Source organism: Symphalangus syndactylus, chromosome 16 (genome assembly GCF_028878055.3).
Source record: "Symphalangus syndactylus isolate Jambi chromosome 16, NHGRI_mSymSyn1-v2.1_pri, whole genome shotgun sequence".
In the NCBI taxonomy this organism is placed as follows: Eukaryota; Metazoa; Chordata; class Mammalia; order Primates; family Hylobatidae; genus Symphalangus; species Symphalangus syndactylus.
Genome location: NC_072438.2, coordinates 28,549,772 through 28,575,080, shown reverse-complemented (window position 1 = coordinate 28,575,080; position 25,309 = coordinate 28,549,772). Strand labels below are relative to the sequence as shown.

At 39.2% G+C, this 25,309-nt stretch overlaps 1 protein-coding gene across 7 annotated transcripts in view; it reads left to right on the top strand.

Annotated features, from left to right (window-relative positions):
* Nucleotides 1-25,309, top strand: part of KCNIP4 (potassium voltage-gated channel interacting protein 4) — a 1,214,216-nt gene that overhangs the window by 1,145,361 nt on the left and 43,546 nt on the right. Inside the window, exons 4-5 of one of the 7 annotated variants that reach the window (XM_063619451.1) lie at nucleotides 1,975-1,990; nucleotides 2,613-2,617. The exons of the other annotated variants lie outside the window; for them this stretch is intronic. Coding sequence (XP_063475521.1) covers nucleotides 1,975-1,990; nucleotides 2,613-2,617 — 21 coding nt within the window. The remainder of the gene's footprint in view (nucleotides 1-1,974; nucleotides 1,991-2,612; nucleotides 2,618-25,309) is intronic. 7 annotated transcript variants of the gene reach the window in all.

The following is a 25,309-nucleotide window of genomic DNA, read 5'->3' as shown; positions in this document are numbered from 1 at the left end:
GTTGACATATAAACTTAAGCATCACATTAATTATAAAGCTTGATTGTTTTATTTTAGTGGTTGCTTTAGGGTTTGTAGCAAATGTCTTTAACTTTTCACAGTCTGTCATTAAATGATATTATATTTCTTCACATGCAAAAAAATATCTTACAACAGTATGCTTCCATCTCTTTGTTCCCAGTTTCTGTATGGTTGGTTTCATACATTTTATGTTTATATATGATAAAAACTCAAATCATCATTATTTTTGCTTTAAATAATTGGTTATCTCTTAAGGATATTAAATAATAAAGACAAATATTTTATTTACTCATGTAATTACTACTTTCATTGCTCTTCATTCTTTGTGTAGACCTAGGCTTCTACTGACGTCAGTTTTCTGCTGCTTGAATGACTTTCTTCAACATTTCTTGTAGTAAGTTATGCCTTTCAGCTGTTGACATCTAAAAATATCTATTTTGTCTTTGTTTTTGAAATATATCTTTACTGGATAAGGAATTTTAGTTTGATATTTTTATTCTTTCAGTATTTGGAAAGATTTTGTTCTATTGTCTTCTAACTTGCATTATTTATGATGAAAAATCTGCTGTCATCTTTATAGTTTGCCTTGTGTATATAACATGTCTTTTCATCTGGCCCCAGAACATACTTTATTTTAGAATATTTTAGAAACAGAAGATTGGGGATGAGCAACAGATTTATTTTCCAACCTAGCAAGTTCTTGTCCCTCCTTATTCTCTCTGAATTCTACTTGCAAAATAAGCCATCTTTCTTTGGCTAATCTCTCTCTCTCTCTTTTCTTCCTTTATCTTAGGCAACAAAATAATCCAAATGGCACTTGGAAAATTCTGCCTACAAAGCAACTTGTCAAGATCTGTAGGTTCATTTGACAGGTTGTCTATTCTCCAAGTTACTGCAGGTGACCCTTTTTCCCTTTTTCCAGTCAGCTAAATCAGTTTTCTTATGGCTTTGTCAACTTCTTTTGAATAAGTTATTGCCCTAGAAGGCCTTCCAGTGGGACAAGATGTGGAAGTGGAAGACAGTCATAATAGTGATCCTGATTCTGTGTAGGCCTAGGCCAGTGAGGGTGTTTATGTTATGGTTTTTAACAAAAAAGTTTAAAAAGTAAAAAAAAATCAAAAATTAAAAATTAAGAAAGCTTATAAAATGAGGAAAGAAAATATTTTTGCACAACTGTACAATGTGTTTTAAGCTGTTATTACAAAAGAGTTTAAATACCTTTAAAAATTAAAGTGTTTGTAAAGTTTGAAAAGTCACAGTAACCTAAAGTCAATTTATCATTGAAGATATATATTTTTTAAATAAATTCAGGGTAGCCTACTTATAAAGTCTACAGTAGTGTACAGCAATGTCCTAGGCCTTCACATTTACTCACTATTCATTCATCGATTCAGCCAGAGCAATTCCCATTCACGGTAAGTGCAAGGGTACCATTTTTTATTGTTTATATCACATTTTTATTGCACTTTTCCTATGTTTAGATATGTATAAATATACAAATACCATTTTATGACAACTACCTACAGTATTCGGTTACAGTCACATGCAGTACAAGCTTGTAGTCTAGAAGCAATAGGCTATACCATATAGCCTAGATGTGTAGTAGGGTGTACTATCTAGGTTTGTGTAAGTATACTTTCTGATATTTGCACAAAATGGAAGTCACCTAATGACCTATTTCTCAGAAAGTATCTCCATCATTAAGTGACACATAACGGTTTATTTTAAGTTTTGTTATAATAGCACCCCGTTTCTAGGTACCAGTTTCTACAAAGTTAGCTTTTATCGTGTAACAAACCCTTCCCACATATAGGAACTAAATACAACATTGATTTAGCTCATGATTTACAGTTCTGCTTTTGATGGCTCAGCTAATATCTGAGCTACATCAGCTGGAGCCTGGATGATCTAGGATGATGTCTCATAAATATCTAATAGTTGGCAAGTTGGCAGCCAGGAAAACTAACCTGTGCTTTTTCCTATGGCAGTGGTAAGATGATTTCCTGAGAGCAGCAAAAGAGGGCAAGCCTCAATGACCTGGTGCTTTCGAGGCCTTTGATTGCAGCAATTTTGTGATTGGTCAAAGATAGGCACATGGCCAAGCCCAGCATAGATATGGAAGTGGACTGGCCAAGGGCATAGATTCAGGGAGGAGAGACATTTGTAGCTATTTTTGCAATCTAATACTAATAACTAATGGCTAGTGTTATTTTCAAGTCATAAAGCTGTTTTTCTATATTATTTTTAGAAAGTTGTATTGTTTTGGCTTTACCTGGAATATCTTTCTTTTTTGTCTGTGAAGCTGTTCATTTTCTTTATTTTTCTTTTATTTGTTATCTGAGACAAATTGTAAATACATGAATTCTGGATCTCTTAGAGATTTCTTAGAGGATAAAAATGGCCCAAAATTTTTAAAATGTTGGTAACATTTACTAAAAATGTGATTCCTAAGCTAGTGTGGTAGGGTTTTAGCAAAAGAGTTTTTAACATGAAGAAATAAACCTTATGGGAAGCTCCTTTTCTTTTTCTTTTTTTCCACTCTGGGCAATAGCATTGCAACTGCTATAGACAGACAGGACCTGTCCACATAGTCCAGGTAGAAACTGTAATAACACATGTGGGAGGTTTTTTTGTTTGATTGATTTCTTTACTTGAGAATTTAATGTGGAAATGAATGGATTCTTTGAGAAGGACTGAATGGACACTATGGAAGGAGGCCTCGCACACCTTTTATTCATGAGCTCAAGCCTTGATAGAGGCAAAATATTTTGCCCAGTAATCACCTCCTCCTTCCTCCTCACCGTGATACTCTTAATTTAAATCCTTAGAAGTCTTTTCTTTTGTGTGGCTGGGAAGATGTACTTTTCCATTTCTGTTTGCTCTGAATTCACCAACTACATACTGAATTCTTTGGAGTATGTTTTTCTCCGCTTCTTAACAATTGCACTAGGCTATTTCTGTTTTGTTTTGTTTTATTAACCAGAGTCTTATTTTCATTTGCTTAAGATTTATAGGTTTTGTTTATGCACTCAAAGTTCTATGGACTTTTTATAACCATTTATTATTTTTGATTCTTTGCTTTCAGTAACCTGTATGAGATGCTGAATTCCTACATGTTTACTGTGCTGAGATTGGATTTTCTTTCTATTTTCTCTGAGCTAACTCCGGACCTGAGCCCTGTGTGTTCTCTGCTCATCTTCTGCCATGAACTGCAAAGATAGGCTGGACTACAGTCAGCTACTTTTGGTAGAGAGAGTTGTTTGCTGACTGGGATCCAAAATATACCTCATTAAACAGAAAAATAGCAATTGTTACATGTCCTGGATAGTATTTTTAAATATTTATTCTAATGCACTTCAGGGTTTTACTTTTAACATAACCGTTTCATTGTCATGTAGATTATATCTTTATGTATTTATCTGAACATCTGTTCCTTGGTGTCTTGTAGTTTACAGTTCCTTAATTAATTCTTTTAAAATCCTTGCTAGACTACTATTTGTTAGGCATATGCTAAATGCAGGAATAATGTAGGGAACATGATATGCAAAAAAATTCCTTTCCCTGCAGAGTTTACCATCTAGTGAGCAATACATACAAGTAAATGAACTATCACAATACCAGGTGAAAGGTGTTCAGGAAAGAAAAAAATAGGGAGGAAGGAAGTGTGTAGTAAAATCCCAATAAATAAGGGAGAAAAAGAGCTATCACTTTACACAATAGCCCACTGATTACATAAGATATGATTAGATATTAAAAACCTTCATAAGTACGAAAATGTAACTGGACACTCAGACAGTTATAAAGAAGACATGGTTGCTTTAAAAAGAAAAATAATCATAAGTAAAAATTTCAACTAAAAATAAATTATGCTGGAAACAAAAGCAAATGATTTTTAATAACCTGAACATTGGAAATTTAAAGGTGAATTATGGCTAACATTGAGCTCACTACTAATGACCTAAATGTTCAAAAAATCAATAAAATGTATTTAAAATTGTGAACAATGGTTATTGATTGAATAAGAATTAGAATTTGAGGAGCAAATTAATCATTACGTAAGTCTTATACTAAAAGTTAGTGCACTTAAAAAATGCATATACATAGAGATACAGACTTATTTAGATTCATTCCTAAAAGGTTGATCATTGAGCACTTTTTAATAGTGCCAAAAATAAAATCAATATGAGAAGAGGAAGAGAAAAAAAACCTCTAAAAACAAAATTAAATTGCAGGCAGAAAAGAAAGTTTGTAAAGAGCATCAGAATGTAATACAGTATGTAATACTCATATAGCATTCTCAAACAGCAACTCCAAAGTGCTCAAATAAACTATTTGCATCTGAATAAAACCATCTAAAAAATAAATTGTGGTGGTAGCAAATTGGTTGAGAGATGTAGGCATTTGAAAGGGAATTTATAGATGTAAAAGCCCTTATTATGAAATATGAAAACTGCTTTTTGAGATGTAAAAGGTGGGAAAAAACAGATATCACAGTTGGACCATTTCTAGTTATGTGTATCTAAACGGTCTGCCTATGCATGATCTCAGAAAGGCCCATTTGCCAATTGCACAATAAGTAGGTCCCTAGACCAAGACTGCCCACATTGAGTTTCTAAGCAGTATTTTATTTATTACTAAGAATAATCGCCTCAGAAACAACTTGCATGGATAGAGCACCTTACAGCTTACAAAATATTTATACTTCTTTCCAGTCATCCTGTCTGGCAGATGGGAGATACTTTATTGGGCCCATCTTATGTTGACAAAGCAGTTGCTATGATGGTAAGGGAGTTGTTCAAGGCTATATCATCGATAAAAGAAAGATAACTGTATCCTACCCCAATTTCTAGTCTAATGCCGTTTTCTCTTTAACAAATGGTACCTTTTCTCTCATCCCATCCACTGTATTCCCAGAGTCTAAAAAAAACACTTGCAAGAAATTGGTAGTGGCCATATGTATTATAAAGCACAGTGTACATTCTAAATGAGCAAGAAATGGTCTTTTTTATTTTTGCAACTTTCATAAGGGAACAGGATAGAAATTACCCAGGTAAGTTTGTTGATGGTTGTGATCATTATCTTCTTTTCCTCATAAAGTTTCCATCTATTGCTAACTACAACACTATGCTCATCATAGAAATATGGAAAAATATAGAAGACTATAACAAAGAAAATTTAAAATCACTAATTATTTTCCTTTTTGGCTTTTATTTTTATTTTAGATTCAGGGGGTACACGTGCAGGTTTGTTGCAAGGGTATCATTGCGTGTTGCTGAGGTTTAGGCTTCTATTGATCCCAACACCTAGACACTGAGCGTAGCACCCAATAGAAAGTTTTTCAGTCCTTGTCCCCTTCTCTCCCTCCTTCTTTTGGAGTTTCTAGTGTCTCTTGTTCTCATCTTTATGTCCATGTGTTCCCCAGCCTTAGCTCTCATGTATAAGTAGTACATGCAGTATTTGGTTTTCTGTTCCTGTGTCAGTTTACTTAGGATAATGTCCTCCAGCTGCATCCATGTTGCTGCGAAGGACATGATTCCATTCCTTTTTATGGCTGTGAATATTGCATGCTGTATATGTACATTTTCTTTACCCAGTTCACCATTGATGGGTACCTAGGCTGATTCCATGTCTTTGCTATTGTGAGTAGTGCTGCGCTAAACGTATAAGTGCATGTGTCTTTTTAGTAGAACAATTTATTTTCCTCTGGTTATATACCCAGTAATGGTATTCCTGGGTCAAATTGTAATTCTATTTTTAGTCCTTTGAGAAATCTCCGAGTTGCTTACCACAGTGGCTGCACCAAGTTACATTCCCACCAAGAAATGGAGATCCTCCCACCAAGGTCTTAGGAGTTTTATAGACTGGGGACTTACAATGTCAGTCTTTAATACATCTTGAGTTGATTTTTGTATATGGTTAACCAGTTTTAAAAATTATTAATTACTTTCTATCCTTTATTGTGATTTTCTTTATAAAAAAAGCCAAAGGTGGCATTTTTTAATCAAATTCTTCCAAAATTCACATTAAATAAATGTAAAATGTATTATCTCCATTGTGCTCTGAAATAGTGTCCCTGATCTTAGCACCAGAGTATCTTGAGCAATGTACGTTTTATCAAACAAGCTCCAAAGATCTGAGTTCATTGCTAGGTGGATCAGCACACACCATCCCAGGTAATTGATTTTGGACACTGCTCCTCCTCAGTCTGAGAACACAAACACCAGCTTCCTAAGTGGTATCTGCAGAGCTGTTTGAGAAGCAAGCGTGTCATCAATCCATTCCCAAGGTTGGCAGCAGTAGTCAAAGAAGCATGCAGTAGCAAAAAAAAAAAAAAGAGAAAAAAGCCAAAGAAAAGCAAGTAGGGAAGTGCCAACAGTCATTGATCTGTAGGGAAAGTGGCATGCATTTAGAAAATTAAGAATTGGTCCTACCTACCAGTCCAGCCTCATGGACTGGTACTTGTCTTTCACATTCTTCATTCTTGACTTCTACCTCTTCCCCCATCCTAATCCTCTCTGGATGTGTGATGCTTTGCTAGCCCTGCCTCACATTTGAGAGACAGGTGTTGGAAGAGTGGTCCAACAGTGTTTCCTCTCTAATAAACTGTATCTCTTCCCAATGATATATATCCCCAGATTCTGGGGTGGGGTTAGAGGACGATCTGCAGAAAATCGTATTTGCCTTTGCAAGTGGTAGTTCTGCATGCTGGAGTGGGGGAATGCCCTTCCCTTATTTCAAAATCTCTTCAGCCATTTTCTCCCCTACAAATCTTTCGTAGTCACCCAGCTCTTAATTCTCCTCTTCCCAGTAAGGGTCCAAAACTCCTTCTGTGCTGAACCATAAGCACACATCACAGTATTCTGTAATGATTCACTGAATGCATCTTTGCTTTCCCCTTGATTGTGAGCCAACTGAGAGCAAGAAAGATGCTGTGCCAATTTTATATCCCTTGCATCCAGCATATCCACCCTACACATTCCATAACTTTGTATGGAATAAATGATCATTTGTGTAATGAAATAATACAAGAAAAAAAGGAGGAAATGTACGAAAAATGAGGGAGGCAAGGAAGGAAGAAGGAAAGGGAAAGAGGAATCTTTAATAGTTAAAAGTACTTCCAGAATGAAAGTCCCAATCTTTAAGAATAAATAAGTCATCCTAAATTTGGCTACTGTGCTAGTCCAATAACCACAACCTTACTAAAGAATATGATTTCCCAGTCGTCTGAGGAAGAAGGAAAGAGGGTTTTAAACCTTGTAATTTTTGTCTTCATAGATTGTTATCTTTCACATTGTGGTTTACTCAAATATACACTAGGCTGAGGGTGAAAAGTGGCCTCTCCTCTTGCTCTGTGAAGATCATTCAACATCCTTTGCCTCAGTTTGCCTTATATTAAAAATGAGGCACTCGAACGTGATGTGCCTTTTCAATTCAAGCAAACTAATGTTCTGGGATTAATTATCAGTTATTTGAACAGCAAGCTAGATAGGAATTAGAAACTCTACTCTGAGGTGGCTAAAACAAAAATAATGAGCTCATTTAGGAGAGACAGACTTATATTGTTTTAGGACACTAGTGTTTGAATGTGAGTTTTATCATTTACTAAAGAGTGAACTGGATAAACCCTGTGATGCCTTGGAGAATACCCTGACAGGAACCAAAGGGTAGGGTCAGGAAGTAGGCCTGTCATTTTTCCATTGTATTCTCAGAGCCTACCCAGTGCCAGACATATGTAAGGGCTCAAAACAAACAAACAAACAAACAAAAAACAGTGCTGATGAAATGGATCCTTTATGGTTTCCCAATAATATCACTCACTCTTTATTAACAGATAATATAAAAAATTGAGAAGCATCTGAGTTCCTATTAAGCAGATAGTTTTTATATTCCCTGTATATCCTTATTCGAACTTTGTATTTCTGTGTGCTTACTTAATGGTAGAGCCCTAGTTCAGTGTGTTACCAACTGATATTCTATGGCTCTGTGTCCCCACCCAAATCTCATCTTGAACTGTACTCCCATAATTTCCATGTGTTGTGGGAGGGACCCAGTGGGAGCTAATTTAAATCATGAGTGTGGTTCCCCATATTATTCTCGTGGTAGTGAGTAAGTCTCACAAGATCTGATAGTTTTATCAGGGGTTTCTGCTTTTGCATCTTCCTCATTTTCTCTTGCTGTTGCCATGTAAGAAGTGCCTTTCACCTCCCACCATGATTCTGAGGCCTCCCCAGCCATGTGGAACTGTTAAGTCCAATTAAACCTCTTTTCCTTCCCAGTCTCAGGTATGTCTTTATCAGTAGTGTGAAAACTGACTAATACAGTAAATTGGTACCAGAAGTGGGATGTTGCTGAAAAGATACCTGAAAATGTGGAAGTGACTTTGGAACTGGGTAACAGGCAGAGGTTGGAACAGCTTGGAGGGCTCAGAAGAGGATAGGAAAATGTGGAAAAGTTTGGAGCTCCCTAGAGACTTGTTGAATGGCTTTGCCCAAAACACTGATAGTGATATGGACAATAAGTTCCAGTCTGAGGTGGTCTCAGAAGGAGATGAGGAACTTGTTGGGAACTAGAGCAAAGGTGACTCTTGTTTTGTTTTAACAGAGACTTGTGGCATTTTGCTTCTGCCCTAGAGATTTGCGGAACTTGGAGCTTGAGAGAGATGATTTAGGGTATCTGGCAAAAGAAATTTCTAAGAAGCAACACATTCAAGAGGTGACCTGGGTACTGTTAAAAGCATTCCATTTTAAAAGGGAAGCAGAGCATAAAAGTTTGGAAAATTTGCAGCCTGACAATGTTGTAGAAAAGAAAATCCCATTTTCTGAGGAGAAATTCAAGTCGGCTGCAGATATTTACATAAGTAATGAGAAGCCGAATGTTAATTCCCAAGACAATGGGGAAAGTGTCTCCAGGGCGTGTCAGAGACCTTTGCAGCAGCCTCTCCCATCCAGACTCAGATGTATAGGAGGAAAAAAATGGTTTCGTTGGGAAGGGCCCATGGTCCCCATGCTGTGTGTAGTCTAGGGACTTGGTGCCCTGCCCCTGCATCCCAGCTGCTCCAGCTGTGGCTGAAAGGGCCAATGTAGAGCTTGGGCCAAAGTTTCAGAGGGTGCAAGCCCTAAGCCTTGGCAGCTTCCATGTGGTGTTGAGCCTGCACAGAAGACAAGAATTTGGGGTTTGAGAACCCCTGTCTAGATTTCAGAATATGTATGGAAATGCCTGGATGTCCAGGCAGAAGTTTGCTGCAGGGGCAGGGCTCTCGTGTGGAGAACCTCTACTAGGACACTGCAGAGGGAAATGTGGGGTTGAGGCCCCCACACAGAGTCCCTACTGGGGCACCACTTAGTGGAGCTGTGAGAAGAGGGCCACTGTCCTCCAGACCCCAGCTGTAGGTAGATCCACCTACAGCAGGCACCATGTACCTGGAAAGGCTGCAGACACTCAGTGCCAGCCTATGAAAGCAGCCTGGAGAGAGGCTGTACCCTGAAAAGCCACAGGGGCAGAGCTGCCCAAGACCCTGGAAACCCACCTCTTGCATCAGCGTGACCTGGATGTGACACCTGGAATAAAAAGACATCATTTTGGGGCTTTAAAATTTGACTGCCCTGCTTGGATTTTGGACTTGCATGGGCCCTGTGACCCCTTTGTTTTGGCCAATTTCTCCCATTTGGAATGGCTATATTTGCCAAATACCTGTATCCTCATTGTATCTAGGAAGTAACTAGCTTGCTTTTGATTTTACAGGCTCATAGGCAGAAGGGACTTGCCTTTCCTCATATGAGACTTTGGACTGTGGACTTTTGGATTAATACTGAAATGAATTAAGACCTTGGGGGACTGTTGGGAAGGCATGATTGGTTTTGAAATGTGAGGACATGAGATTTGGAGGGGCCAGGGTTGGAATGATACGGTTTGGCTCTGTGTCCCCACCCAAATCCCATCTTGAATTGTACTCCCATAATTTGCACATGTTGTAGGAGGGACCCATTGGGAGATAATTTGAATCATGGGGTGGTTTTCCCCATACTGTTCTCGTGATAGTGAATAAGTCTCATGAGATCTGATGGTTTTATCAGGTTTTATTCTTTCATCTTCCTCATTTTCTCATGCTGCCACCATGTAAGAAGTGCGTTTTGCTTCCTGCCATGATTCTGAGGCCCCCCCAGCCATGTGGAACTGTAAGTCCAATTAAACCTCTTTTTCTTCCCAGTCTTGGGTACATCTTTATCAGCAGCAGGAAAATGGACTGATATACCAACATTTGCTTCCCAAAGAAATTCATCATATAATTGTTACTTTGCAACTTGAAATCAGTTCAAATTGTTCATCTCATTTATTTGTATCTGGCTTACAGTAGGGATTTAATAGAGATCTAGTGAATAGATTTGCTTCAAATGGGCAAAAATAACAGTGAAGTTAAATCTTCTTGAAAATTCTAATGTGTTTGCAGATTAATTTGGTTTTCTTTTTTTTTTTAATTTTTGCACCATTTCCTCTTCCGACTGGTCTTTAAAATAATGCTCTACAGCTCACATCCTTCTGATTGTGAAGATAAAGTTTGTAAAATAAACCAATATATCCTTTCTTGTGGCTTGGGTTAGATAGGAAAACAATAACTAAGAAAAACAGGAACTCTCTCATTTATCTGGTGGTTATCTCCAAAGCACTGAAATACCATCTGGAGAAACTACAAGGCTATATCGATTCCTTTGTAGCCACTCTGTAAAGAACAAAAAGCAAGAAAATAATACCATTCTGGTATAAACTAGGGTATTTTTGAGTACATGTAACAATAACCCATTCAAAGTATCTTAAGTTAAAGATTTATTGACTCACATACCTAAGACAGGAATACTTACAGCATCAGGCATGGCTGGATCAAGTCTCCAACAGTGTATCAGGATGCTCTCTCTTTTACTCACCTTTTCTCACTGCTAGTAACTCCAGCAAGGCAGGAACTAGTTTTAGTCACACAGCACTGAACCATTCATTTTGGCCTGGGGGATGGAGACTTGTTCCTGGAAAAGCCTGCATCATTTGACCTAGCCCTGTGGCCCATGGAAATGGGATTGAGAGCCTCACCAGCATCATGTTAAATGGGGGATTGGCAGTTCCTAAAGCAAGAAAATTGTCTAACAGAGCTGAGCCACAGAGAACCAGAATCAGGGCATCTCATGTTATTATTGGCAGAGTTTCTGTATCATATTCATTCCAGACTTTGATCGCTGACTTTAAAATCTTTGTTCATTGGCTTGACAGTAATATCCATGGAGTTGACCTGCCTACCAGCCACTCACCTGAGCTTCAGTGTTTTTTGACTCTTTAAATGCCATTATTTTCTTTTCCATTCCACTTTTCACTCTGATGGATATCACTTGGACTTTATTATTACCTGAAACTACTTAATTCCTGACATCCTAAATGATGGTCTCACCCTTTTGACCACAACTTTATATCCATTCAACTGTCTTAAGCCCTCAGTCTCACTACATTCTGCTCATTGATTCTGCAAGCAAGACCTCTGGGATGACCAGCCCTTCTTAGTCTCACAAGTTCCATACTAATCTGCACTATATGGTTGATTTCCTGAAATACCCTTGAACAACCCTACTTCCTCATCCATGTCCTATGATCATGCCTGTATTAGTTTCCTAATGCAGCTGTAGCAACATACCACAAACTGCAAGGCTTCAAACAACAAAAATTTACTCTCTCACAGTCTAGAGGTCAAAAGTCTGAAATTAATATCACTGAGCCAAAATCAAGGTGTTAGCAGGGCCATGCTCCCTTGAGAAATTCTGGGGGAGAATCTTTTCCTTCCTCTTCCGGCAGCTGTCACCATTCCTTGGCTTGTGGCTGCACCACTGTAATTTTCAAGGTCAACATCTTCAAATGTCTCTCTGCTCCATCATCATATCCCTTCCTCCTCTGTATGTATGTCACATCTCTCTGCCTCTCTCCTGTAAGGACAATTGGGATGGCCTAAACGGCCCACTTGGATAATCCAGGATAATCTCTCCTTATAAAGATCCTTAAACTAATTATACCTGCAATTTTTTTTTGCTTTCATTTATTTTTTTGTGTGTGGGGTTGTGGGGGAGGGGGGACTTGTAAGGTAGGTTCCAGAGATTAGAGTATCAATATATTTTGAGAAGCCAGTTTCCAGCCTTTCACATACCTATATGGCTCTGGGGTCACCGAACTCTGGGGTCAGACAGTGATTTGTCTTTCACATCTCTACTACTTGCTGGGGAAAAACAAACAAACAAAAATCCTGATATGAGAGTCACTACTGATTAGCAATTTTTGTACTCAGCTTGATAATCTTGTCCCTTTTTCATGATCTAGTGTCTCCTCATCTATTTACAGTAACATGCCTATACATCCTTACAGCTCTTCTGATTCCAGCAGTAAATGTACCTACAGAACTGTCTCATTGTCTCACAGGACAGAGGAATTTGATCTGTCTTACTCATCAAAACCACATGCTTAACTCCTAGAACGAAGTCCAGTGTATAGCTGACACCTGTTTGGTATTTATTTGCTGACTTATTCTTTCAGTATAAAAGAAAAGAATGTTCCATTTCCCTAGTGTTTTCAATCCCACTTCCTATGATATCTTGATTCCTCTTTATATCTATAATTTATCTGCCTCCCTCCCTTCCTCCTCCTCCCTGTCTCTTCCTCTTTTCCTAGCTGCCTCCTTACATCTTGTAATGCTAGTCAAGTCTCATTCACCCTTAAAAAATGCATAAGAAGACATACTCATTCCAAATCAGCAATAACAACAACTTTTACATGCACACACAGCTCTCTCTAACTATTGGCAAATCTCATTCTTATACTCTTATATAAAATTCCTAAAAGAGTTGTCTAAGTTCAGTCTATATAACCCCTCATCTGCATTTATTTCTTAACTCTCGGCTTCTGCCTCTACCATGTCATTTAAATTGTTCTTTCGTAGGTCAAGACCACCTTTATTTTCTATGGCTGCCAATATTTTTAAATTAAACTTGTTATTTTGAGATAACAATAGATTGTCATGCAATTGTAAGAAATAGTCCAAGGAGGTCACCAGGTACCGTTTCCCCCAGTAGTATCATCTTGTAAAGCTGTAGTACAATATTAAATCAAGTTACTCACATTGATGTAATCCACTGATCTTATTCAGATTTCCCCAGTTTTCCTTGTACTGATTTGTGTGTGTGTCAAAACTACATTTAATTTGCAAATCCACTGAATAGTTTCCAATCTTGACATCTACGAATTGCTTGATTTAAATTCAATAAATATATTTAATTCTTACTATGAGTTAAGAATTTAAGGTTCTACAAATATTGGTCAATGTTATGGTTGTATTAACTCTATGGGGTAAGTATACTATTATTAGTCCCATTTTACAGATGAGGCAAGTGAAGCACAAAGAAATTAATAAACTTGCACAAAGAAGTTAAGAAACACAGCTAGTGTGAATAGTGGAGACTAGATGCAAGCCCACATAGCCTGGTTCAGAGTTTATGCTACTAACACTTTCTCCTGTGTTTTTTCTGGACCTAACTGAAGTCTCTGCTGAGTTTGGGAGTGAAGGCCTTGAGTTACTTGAATGTCTCTTCTTCCTTGTACCTACTGCTTCTCCTTGTACCTCTCTGTCTACTTTTTCCTGGTCTTCTTCATGGACTGCTTATCCCATTCCTGTTTTTTAAATGTAGCTTCCCCCAAGACTGTGCATTCAGCTCCCTGGTTTTCTTCACTAGGTATTTTCCTTGGGAGATCTCTATACCTATGTGCTAAAGGAGCACAAACTGATAGCTGTAAGCTTAGACCTCTGACCTGAGTCCCAAACTCCTTTCCAATTACTGCTTTTCCAACTTCTCTGGGATATCCCTCAGGAACATCAAACTTCATGGTGTCATAAACTGCACTAATTCATCTCTGCACCTTTCTTCTGTAATCCACAACCTCCACTGTCACAAATTACCATAAACTGGGTGGCTTATAGACAACAGAAATTTATTTCTTACATTTTTGGAGGATGGGAAGTCCAGGGTCGAGGTGCCGACAGATTTGGTGACTGGTAAAGTCCCTTTTCCTGGTTCATGGAAGACCTTATTTCCATTATGTCACTAGGGCTTGGTGGAGGAGGCACAGCAGCTCTTTGGGCCTCTTTTATAAGAACATTAATCCTATTCATTAAAAACTTCAGTCTTATGACCTAATCACCTCCTGATACAGTTAGGCTTTCTATCCCTACCCAAATGTCATCTTGAATTGTAGTTCCCATAATCCCCATGTGTTCTGGGAAGGATCCAGTGGGAGGCAATTGAATCATGAGGCAGTTGCCCCCATGCTATTCTCATGATAGTGAGTGAGTTCTCACAAGAGCTGATGGTTTTATAAGGGGCTTTCCCCCTTTGCCTGGCACTTCTCCTTTCTGCTGCCATGTGAAGAAGGACATGTTTTCTTCCCTTTCTGCCATGATTACAAGTTTTCTAAGGTGTCTGTAGCCCTGTGGAACTGTGAGTCAATTAAACCTCTTTTCTTTATAAATTACCCAGTCTTGGACAGTTCTTTATAGCAGCCTGAGGATGGACTAATACACCTCCCAAAGACCCCGCCTCCCAATATAATCAAATGGAGATCAGGTTTCAACATATGAATTTGGAGGCCACATACACTTTCAGTCTATAGCATAAAACATTTCCCCAAAGAAGATCCATTTTTTTTTGCCTGTGTTTTGATCTAAAGTAATCATACCTTCATCTATTCATAATTACCCTATAATGGTCACAAAATGGAGAAATAGTTATACATGTAATAACTGTGCTTCTGTGTATTAACATATAATCTATAGTAATATTTGGTTCATTGTTGATTCTGAACTGATGAGCTAGATTTGTTTAGCTGACACAAATATGTCATAAAATGGACAGTGCCTGGCACAGTGGCATAAAATGGAAAAAATAAAACATAATTATGGTAGAATTAAATAATTTCCTAATGGCAGAATTAAGGAAATTGTTCTTAAAGAAGGAGATATTAGTTGTTGGAATTTGGAATTAAAGTCTAACTAGAAACAATTAATACAGCATTCTAATTCTTTCAGAAAATCATCTATTTTCATACGAGCATTGTAAGTACTGGAGGGATTGCTCCTTATCTTACTCAGTATGTTGGTCTATAGTACAATTTTGGGAGGTTATATAGGGAATAAACCACCCCAGACTTCTCATCTCCCAGCAAAGATAACAAGAAACCGAAAGTGGAGCTCCCATGATTTAAATCCAAGTATTAATCTCCTTCTGGGACGCATTAAGGTTAACAACTGGTAAACCAGGAAGTGAAGATATCTGTGAGATACTAGAAAAAAACAAAAACATGCATTGTTTTTCCTTATGTGGCAAAAACATAAAACCTTTAGCTTTATGCCTCACTAGAGAGAATAAGAATTGCTATCATAAACTCATATAAGTTTTGAAGAGAAACCCTTGCTGATTGAAATAATACCTTCATAATATTTGCAAATAAATGTCTAGACTATCCATGAGCTCTAAAAATGAAAAATGTGCAGATGGAAATGAAAAGTGAATGTGGTAGAATTTTTGGGATTTGAGGCTCTTTTATATGCCTGGAGTTTCTGGACCTTTATCAGAAGACAACATCTGTATATATTAAATGGATACATATGCAATATACTAAAACAGGTAAACAGAAAGGAATAAGAGTTAGACTGCCTCAGTTTCAGGGTAAACACAGCCGTATGGGGATTAGATACACCTAATAGCTGGGAGTCTTTCTGCCCTCCAGAAGGATTCTTAGCCCCTAAGATAATATAATGGAGACTTATTAGCACTTTCAGTAGTACAAAGATTTATGCTAATCATCTGTACCATGTGCAAGAATACACTGTAGGCCGGGCGCGGTGGCTCACGCTTGTAATCCCAGCACTTTGGGAGGCCGAGGCGGGCGGATCACGAGGTCAGGAGATCGAGACCACGGTGAAACCCCGTCTCTACTAAAAAATACAAAAAATTAGCCGGGCGCGGTGGCGGGCGCCTGTAGTCCCAGCTACTCGGAGGCTGAGGCAGGAGAATGGCGTGAACCCGGGAGGCGGAGCTTGCAGTGAGCCGAGATTGCGCCACTGCACTCCAGCCCGGGCGACAGAGCGAGACTCTGTCTCAAAAAAAAAAAAAAAAAAAAAGAATACACTGTAAAAACAATCATTATTATTCTTTTTAATTAATGCATTTATTTTGAAGACAGAGTCTCTCTCTCTGTTGCCCAGGCTAGAGTGCAGGAGCAATCATAGCTCACTGCAGCTTCAACCTCTTGGGCTCAAGCAATTCTCCCACCTCAGCCTCCTGAGTAGCTAGGACAAAAGGTGTGTGCCACCGCTCCTGGCTAATTTTTTTTTTTTTTTTTTAGAGACTGGGTCTCACTATATTGCCCAGGATGGCCTTGGACTCCTGGCCTCAAGCAATCCTCCTGCTTTGTTTTTCCAAAGGGCTAGGATTACTGGCATGAACCACTGTGTCTGCCCTGGCCTCGTCATTATTAATCATTAGCAAAAGCAAAGAAAATGCAGAAGTAACTCCTACATACAAGTTCATGATTTTGAGTTATTTACATTGTAATCCATGGCAATGTGCGTTTATTCTGTGTGCTTGCTTGCTTGCTTGCTTTTATTTACTTTTAATTTTTGGAGATCGGAGCACAAGATTTTAATCCCCATATATGTTGAAACTATTGTTCCCTTGAAATAAATTCATATGCACAAAGAACATAATAGCTCATCAGTGGGTTCTATAAAGGCAAGGCCATGTCTGCTATTCCCCTTTTGTTTGTTCAGTTTACAACAGAGAGCCTGATATACAGTAGATGCTAAATAATTACGTATTGAATAAATAATAAACCAGAGGTAAAAATTCAACTCTGGTAGAGTAAACAGAAAAGAGAGGGATGCTGAGTGTTTAGAATGTGATTGGGATTGTGCTGGGCACTTGATGTAAATCATCTCTTAATTCTCTCCAGAGCTCTGAAAAACAGGTATATGATACCTATTTTATGAATGGCAAAGACCTTGCTTCTTAACTTAACTAGCAGGCCCCGAATTAACCAACCTTGTCTCAGACCGCGCGCCGCAGGCACATGTGCCGTGTCTTCAGTCATTGATCACATCACAGGTATTTGTACACAGCGTTCCTTTGCCTCTTCCCCAGCAATATCTCCTGCTAGTTTTTACTCATCCTTCAGGTCCCTCTTTAAATGTCACATCCTCAGGGAAGTCTTCCCTATAAATTAGAACTTCCATACTTGGTTTGTAGCACTTATCACAACTGTAACTGAATGATTATTTACACAGAACTTTGTTTTATGTGTGACTTCTCCGATAGTCATCAAACTCCAGGAGGGACTTCATCTGTCTTCATTCTTTTAGCTCCATTTCTTCTTACACTCTCTGACATATAATATGCTTTCAAAAACATGTCCTGCATTAATTAATGATGATAAAATCCAGCTTGAAGAAGTTTAGTAACTTATTCAAAGTTCCAGACTAGTAAGTGATATGAGTGGCTCCTAAGGAAGGGGCTATTAAATTCCAAAAGCTACAAAACTGAGAGTAATAACTAAGAAAGTGGAAGATTGGTATGGTATTCTAAAAATCCTCTGAAATTAAATAAGCAGATGATATTTAACAAGGATAAACATAATACCCCACATTACATGAAAACATGACAAAAGCTAACAGGTTCAGAATGAGCATCATTGTAGAAATAATTCCCTCCATGGGGAATGTGTAGTGGGTGTTTATACATCCAGGCACGACGCTAGACATTGTGCATGGGTTATCTTTATTTAAGCCTCATAATAACCTCCAGATAGGGTAGTATCATTATTTTCATCTTAAAGGTTTAAAATGTTCCCCTGTTAAACAGCGAAGCAGGCTCAAGCAGCTTTGACTCCAAAGCCCACATACATTTAACCATTTCAGAAAGTTTTCAGACTCAAGCTTTGGAACTTTAGTGGCGTTGTCTTGCTTATTTGTTTTCTAAGATTTACAAGTTTTTGGTGACTAAATTAAGGGTGGCCCAACTGCCAAAAAAGTGATTGTGAATTCAGACTGACATACTCCAAATGTAATATCCAAAAATGGAGATCAGAGTCTCTGGGCCCCATTCCCAGAAATAGTTAATTTTTTAAATTATCTAATGTAGGAATGAGGCTGTCACCGTTCATAAAAAGGAAATAGGCTTCCTGAAAGAAACTTACCCAGACAGGCATCAAGCTTAGGAAAAGAACAATCCCTAAAGAAAAAGAACTGGAAATCGCTTTTCTAGCTATCATGGAGGACACTACTGCCCCCTTGTGCCTCAATATGATAATACAACCCGAAGAATGTTCGGGCCAGCTCACCCTGCCGTCTGAGCTCCAAGAGCCCTGGGAAGCTTTCTGCCCCAGCTTGCTCAGAGTCAACAGGCCCGGGAGTTTCCTTCTGGGTCATCTTGCCTGGCATGGGGAGGAGACAGAGGCTTTACTGTCCCACCTGAGAGCCCGGAAATATTGAAGTACTAGACACAGGTTCCTTTTAGGCAGCTACTGTGACCCTTAGTAATTGTTCCCTTCATAGCCGCTGAAGAAGCACTAGGAGAAGGCAAAGGAGGGTAGAAACTTCTCAAGTATTTGCAACAATTGCAACAATTTCAAAAATATGTCCTGCATAAATGAGCGATGATAAAATCCAGCTTGAAGAAGTTTAGTAACCTATTCAAAGTTCCAGGCTAGTAAGTGATATGAGTGGCTCATAAGCGAGCTGCTGTTAAATTCCAAAAGCTACAACTGAGAGTAATAACTAAGAAAGTTTTGCAACAAGAACTTAAGCAGACTAAACTTTTTCTTTCTTCTTTTTTTTTTTTTTTTTTTTTTTAACTTCAGAGACTCAGGGCTGCTCCTGGAAATGGTAGCTCACTGAGGGAAAAATTTGTGCAAGACGGACAAACTAGTCTTTTCTCAGAATGGCGATAAGAAAGGGAAAGGGGCCGGGCGTGGTGGCTCACACCTGTAATGCCAGCACTTTGGGAGGCTGAAGTGGACGGATTACCTGAGGTCAGGAGTTTGAGATTAGCATGGTGAAACCTCGTCTCCACTAAAAATACAAAAGATTAGCCCGGCGTGGTGGGCGCCTGTAATCCCAGCTATTCAGGAGGCTGAGGCTGAAGAATCGCTTGAACCTGGGAGGTGGAGGTTGCAGTGAGCCGAGATTGTGCCATTGCATTCCAGCCTGGGCGACAGGAGCGAAACTCGGAAGAAAAGAAAGAAAGAAAGAGAGAGAGAAAGGGAACAAAATGTATAATAAAATGTATAAAAGACATTTAGAGCTGAATCTGACCTGTCCTGAACCTGCCTCACAAAAGCAGATGACCAGAGACCTTGAGGTCCTGTCCTCCATCCCCTCACCTGGGACATTTCAATTTATTTGTAAAAAACAATTCAAGTTTTCATGCTGTTTTGCCCTGAGAGTTTCAGTATGATATTTGTTGATGTCAGTATTTGAATACTGACTGCTGCCTCCATAGTAAGCTCCTCTGGATGAGGACCATGCTTGCTGATTCACCGTTATGCTCCTGTGCATAGTCAAGTGCTTGATATATGAATACGTGTTGAACAAATGACTAATACTTTGTGTTTTAGTGATTAATAGGATTGAAAGACATTGGGATAAAAGTTACCCCTTAGTTAACTTTTCCCCCCGCAGGTGTACTCACCTTTCAAGCTTAGGAAGATGTGAAAGATTTGTAGTCAAACTCAAGTTCAAATCCCAGTCCCACTGACCTTGGGAAAGTTCTTTAAACCTCCCTGTGCTCATTTCTTAAACATTGTGTGGTAAAACATCTACCTCTTCTACTTCTCAGGGATTTAATGAGAACATGTATCTCCTACACCACATGGCTCAGTGCCCAGCAGACCACGAATGATCATTAAAAGTTAGTTTTATTCAGCTGGGCACAGTGGCTCACGCCTGTAATCGTAGCAATTTGGGAGGCCGAGCCGGGTGGATCACGAGGTCAGGAGATTGAGACCATCCTGGCTAACACGGTGAAACCCCATCTCTACTAAAAATACAAAAAAATTAGCCGAGCTTGGTGGCGGGTGCCTGTAGTCCCAGCTACTCTGGAGACCACAGCGGGAGAATCACTTGAACCCAGGAGGCAGAGCTTGCAGTGAGCCCAGATTGCACCACTGCACTCCAGCCTGGGCGACAGAGCGAGATTCTGTCTCAAAAAAAAAAAAAAAAAAAGTGAGTTTGATTCACCCCCAATTCCTATGCTTTCTCAAAGTGTCTTCGGATAGACTTTAAAAGACGTTCTTCAAAAATCTGGACCTGCATATGCACACCCACCACTGTAATCTATAGACGACACTTCTTTCTCCAGCAGACATTTTGCCAAACTTGTCAGCAACCTGTAAACTCAACTCATTTTTATTTTCTCTTTCTGTAGAAAGGTGTAATACAAGGACAAGAAGGTTGTAGCTTATGTTAGAATGCTTTTGACTATAAGTAACAAAAAAGATCAATAAAAAATGGCTTACACATGAGGAAAATGTGTAATCTCACATAAGGAGTCCAGAAATGATAGTCTAAATGAAGTTATCAAGGGGCCAGAACGTAGCCAATTCAGTAGGTGACACAAATCAGACTGGGAGAGAATAGATTGTTGTAAATCTTCAGGGAAAAAAAAGACTTTATACAACCATGTATATATAGATGAACGTATGTGTATACCATCATCTCCGTAACAGTCATCTCTCTGTATTCTTGAGGGACTGGGTTCAGACCCCCCTCCAATGGATACCAAAATCTGGGGATACTTAAGTCTTGTTATATGAAACGGTGTAGTATTTACATACAATCTATACATCCTCCCATGTACTTTAAATCATCTCTAGATTACTTATAATACCTAATACAATGGAAATGCTTTGTAAATAGTTGTTATACTGTATTGTTTTCCATTCATATTGTTTGTTTATTTATTTGTTTATTGAGATGGAGTCTTGGTCTATCTCCCAGGCTGGAGTGCAATGGCATGATCTGGGCTCACTGCAACCTCCGCCTCCCGGGCTCAAGCAATTCTCCTGTCTCAGCCTCCCGAGTAGCCAGGACTACAGGCATGCACCACCATGCCTGGCTAATTTTTTGTATTTTTAGTAGAGACAGGGTTTCGCCATGTTGGCCAGGCTGGTCTCCAACTCCTGACCTCAGGTGATCTGCCCACTTCAGCCTCCCAAAGTGCTGGGATTACAGGCGTGAGCCACTGCACCTGCATTATTTTTCATTTATTTTTAATTTTTATTTTTTCAAATATTCTCAAGCCACAGTTGAATCTGTGGATGCTGCAGCTGCAATATGGAGTACCTGCTGTATTTTATTTTATTCCTTCTCATTGAAAAACACTGCGTGTTTCCTTTAAGTAGAATTCTTTTTTTTTTTTAATTATTATACTTTAAGTTATAGGGTACATGTGCACAATGTGCAGGTTTGTTACATATGTATCCATGTGCCATGTTGGTGTGCTGCACCCATTAACTCGTCATTTACATTAGGTATATCTCCTAATGCTGTCCCTCCCACCTCTCCCCACCCCACAACAGTCCCCGGAGTGTGGTGTTTCCCTTCCTGTGTCCATGTGTTCTCATTGTTCAATTCCCACCTATGAGTGAGAACATGCAGTGTTTGGTTTTTTGTCCTTGCGATAGTTTACTGAGAATGATGGTTTCCAGTTTCATCCATGTCCCTACAAAGGACATGAACTCATCATTTTTTGTGGCTGCATAGTATTCCATGGTGTATATGTGCCACATTTTCTTAATCCAGTCTATCGTTGTTGGACATTTGGATTGGTTCCAAGTCTTTGCTATTGTGAATAGTGCCGCAATAAACATACGTGTGCATGTGTCTTTATAGCAGCATGATTTATAATCCTTTGGGTATATACCCAGTAATGGGATGGCTGGGTCAAATGGTATTTCTAATTCTAGATCCCTGAGGAATCGCCACACTGACTTCCACAATGGTTGAACTAGTTTACAGTCCCACCAACAGTGTAAAAGTGTTCCTATTTCTCCACATCCTCTCCAGCATCTGTTGTTTCCTGATTTTTTAATGATGGCCATTCTAACTGGTGTGAGATGGTATCTCATTGTGGTTTTGATTCGTATTTCTCTGATGGCCAGTGACTATGAGCATTTTTTCATGTGTTTTTTGGCTGCATAAATGTCTTCTTTTGAGAAATGTCTGTTCATGACCTTTGCCCACTTTTTGATGGGGTTCTTTGTTTTTTTTCTTGTAAATTTGTTTGAGTTCATTGTAGATTCTGGATATTAGCCCTTTGTCAGATGAGTAGGTTGCGAAAATTTTCTCCCATTTTGTAGGTTGCCTATTCACTCTGATGGTAGTTTCTTTTGCTGTGCAGAAGCTCTTTAGTTTAATTAGATCCCATTTGTCAAATTTAGCTTTTGTTGCCATTGCTTTTGGTGTTTTAGACATGAAGTCCTTGCCCATGCCTATGTCCTGAATGGTATTGCCTAGGTTTTCTTCCAGGGTTTTTATGGTTTTAGGTCTAACATGTAAGTCTTTAATCCATCTTGAATTAATTTTTGTATAAGGTGTAAGGAAGGGATCCAGTTTCAGCTTTCTACATATGGCTAGCCAGTTTTCCCAGCACCATTTATTAAATAGGGAATCCTTTTCCCATTGCTTGTTTTTGTCAGGTTTGTCAAAGATCAGATAGTTGTACATAGGCGGCATTATTTCTGAGGGCTATGTTCTGATCCATTGATCTATGTCTCTGTTGTGGTACCAGTACCATGCTGTTTTGGTTACTGCAGCCTTGTAGTATAGTTTGAAGTCAGGTAGCGTGATGCCTCCAGCTTTGTTCTTTTGGCTTAGGATTGACTTGGCGATGCGGGCTCTTTTTTGGTTCCATATGAACTTTAAAGTAGTTTTTTCCAATTCTGTGAAGAAACTCATTGGTAGCTTGATGGGGATGGCATTGAATCTGCAAATTACCTTGGGCAGGATGGCCATTTTCACGATATTGATTCTTCCAACCCATGAGCATGGAATGTTCTTCCTATTGTATCCTCTTTTATTTCATTGAGCAGTGGTTTGTAGTTCTCCTCAAAGAGATCCTTCACATCCCTTGTAAGTTGGAATCCTAGGTATTTTATTCTCTTTGAAGCAATTGTGAATGGCGGTTCACTCATGATTTGGCTCTCTGTTTGTCTGTGATTGGTGTACAAGAATGCTTGTGATTTTTGAACATTGATTTTGTATCCTGAGACTTTGCTGAAGTTGCTTATCAGCCTAAGGAGATTTTGGGCTGAGACAATGGGGTTTTCTAGATATACAATCATGTCATCTGCAAACAGGGACAATTTGACTTCCTCTTTTCCTAATTGAATACCCTTTATTTCCTTCTCCTGCCTGATTGCCTTGGCCAGAACTTCCAGCACTATGTTGAATAGGAGTGGTGAGAGAGGGCATCCCTGTCTTGTGCCAGTTTTCAGAGGGAATGCTTCCAGTTTTTGCCCATTCAGTATGATATTGGCTGTGGGTTTGTCATAGATAGCTCTTAAGATTTTGAGATACATCCCATCAATACCTAATTTATTGAGAGTTTTTAGCATGAAGCATTGTTGAATTTTTTCAAAGGCTTTTCTGCATATATTGAGATAATCATGTGGTTTTTGTCATTGGTTCTGTTTATATGCTGGATTACATTTATTGATTTGCGTATGTTGAACCAGCCTTGCATCCCAGGGATGAAGCCCGCTTGATCATAGTGGATAAGCTTTTTGATGTGCTGCTGGATTCGGTTTGCCAGTATTTTATTGAGGATTTTTGCATCAATGTTCATCAAGGATATTGGTCTGAAATTCTCTTTTTTGGTTGTGTCTCTGCCAGGCTTTGTTATCAGGATGATGCTGGCCTCATAAAATGTGTTAGGGAGGAATTCCCTTTTTTTCTATCAATTGGAATAATTTCAGAAGGAATGGTACCAGTTCCTCCTTGTACCTCTGGTAGAATTTGGCTGTGAATCCATCAGGTCCTGGACTCTTTTGGTTGGTAAGCTATTGATTATTGCCACAATTTCAGAGCCTGTTATTGGTCTATTCAGAGATTCAACTTCTTCCTGGTTTAGTCTTGGGAGGGTGTATGTGTCGAGGAACTTATCCATTTCTTCTAGATTTTCTAGTTTATTTGCGTAGAGGTGTTTGTAGTATTCTCTGATGGTAGTTTGTATTTCTGTGGGATCGGTGGTGATACCCCTTTATCCTTTTTTATTGCATCTATTTCACCCGCCATTGCCCAGGCTTCCTTAGGTAATCAAAGCAACCAGGAAGCTGGAACTGGGTGGAGCCCACCACAGTTCAAAGAGGCCTGCCTGCCTCTGTAGGCTCCACCTCTGGGGGCAGGGCACAGACAAAAAGACAGCAGGAACCTCTGCAGTCTTAAATGTCCCTGTCTGACAGCTTTGAAGAGAGTAGTGGTTCTCCCAGCACGCAGCTGGAGATCTGAGAACGGGCAGACTGCCTCCTAAAGTGGATCCCTGACCGCTGAGCAGCCTAACTGGGAGGCACTCCCCTGTAGGGACAGACTGACACCTCACTTGGCCAGGTACTCCTCTGAGACAAAACTTCCAGAGGAATAATCAGACAGCTGAATTTGCGGTCCATGAAAATCTGCTGGTCTGCAGCCACTGCTGCTGACACCCAGCAAAACAGGGTCTGGAGTGGACCTGTAGCAAACTCCAACAGACCTGCAGCTGAGGGTCCTGTCTGGTAGAAGGAAAACTAACAAACAGAAAGGATACCCACACCAAAAACCCATCTGTACATCACCATCATCAAAGACCAAAAGTAGATAAAACCACAAAGATGGGGAAAAAACAGAGCAGAGAAACTGGAAACTCTAAAAAGCAGAGCACCTCTCCTCCTACAAAGGAACGCAGTTCCTCACCAGCAACGGAACAAAGGTGGACAGAGAATGACTTTGACGAGTTGAGAGAAGAAGCCTTCAGATGCTCAAGCTACTCCGAGCTACGGGAGGAAATTCAAACCAATGGCAAAGAAATTAAAAACTTTGAAAAAAAATAGATGAATGTATAACTAAGATAACCAATGCAGAGAAGGGCTTAAAGGAGCTAATGGAGCTGAAAGCCAAGTTTCGAGAACTATGTGAAGATTGCAGAAGGCTCGGTAGCCGATGTAATCAACTGGAAGAAAGGGTATC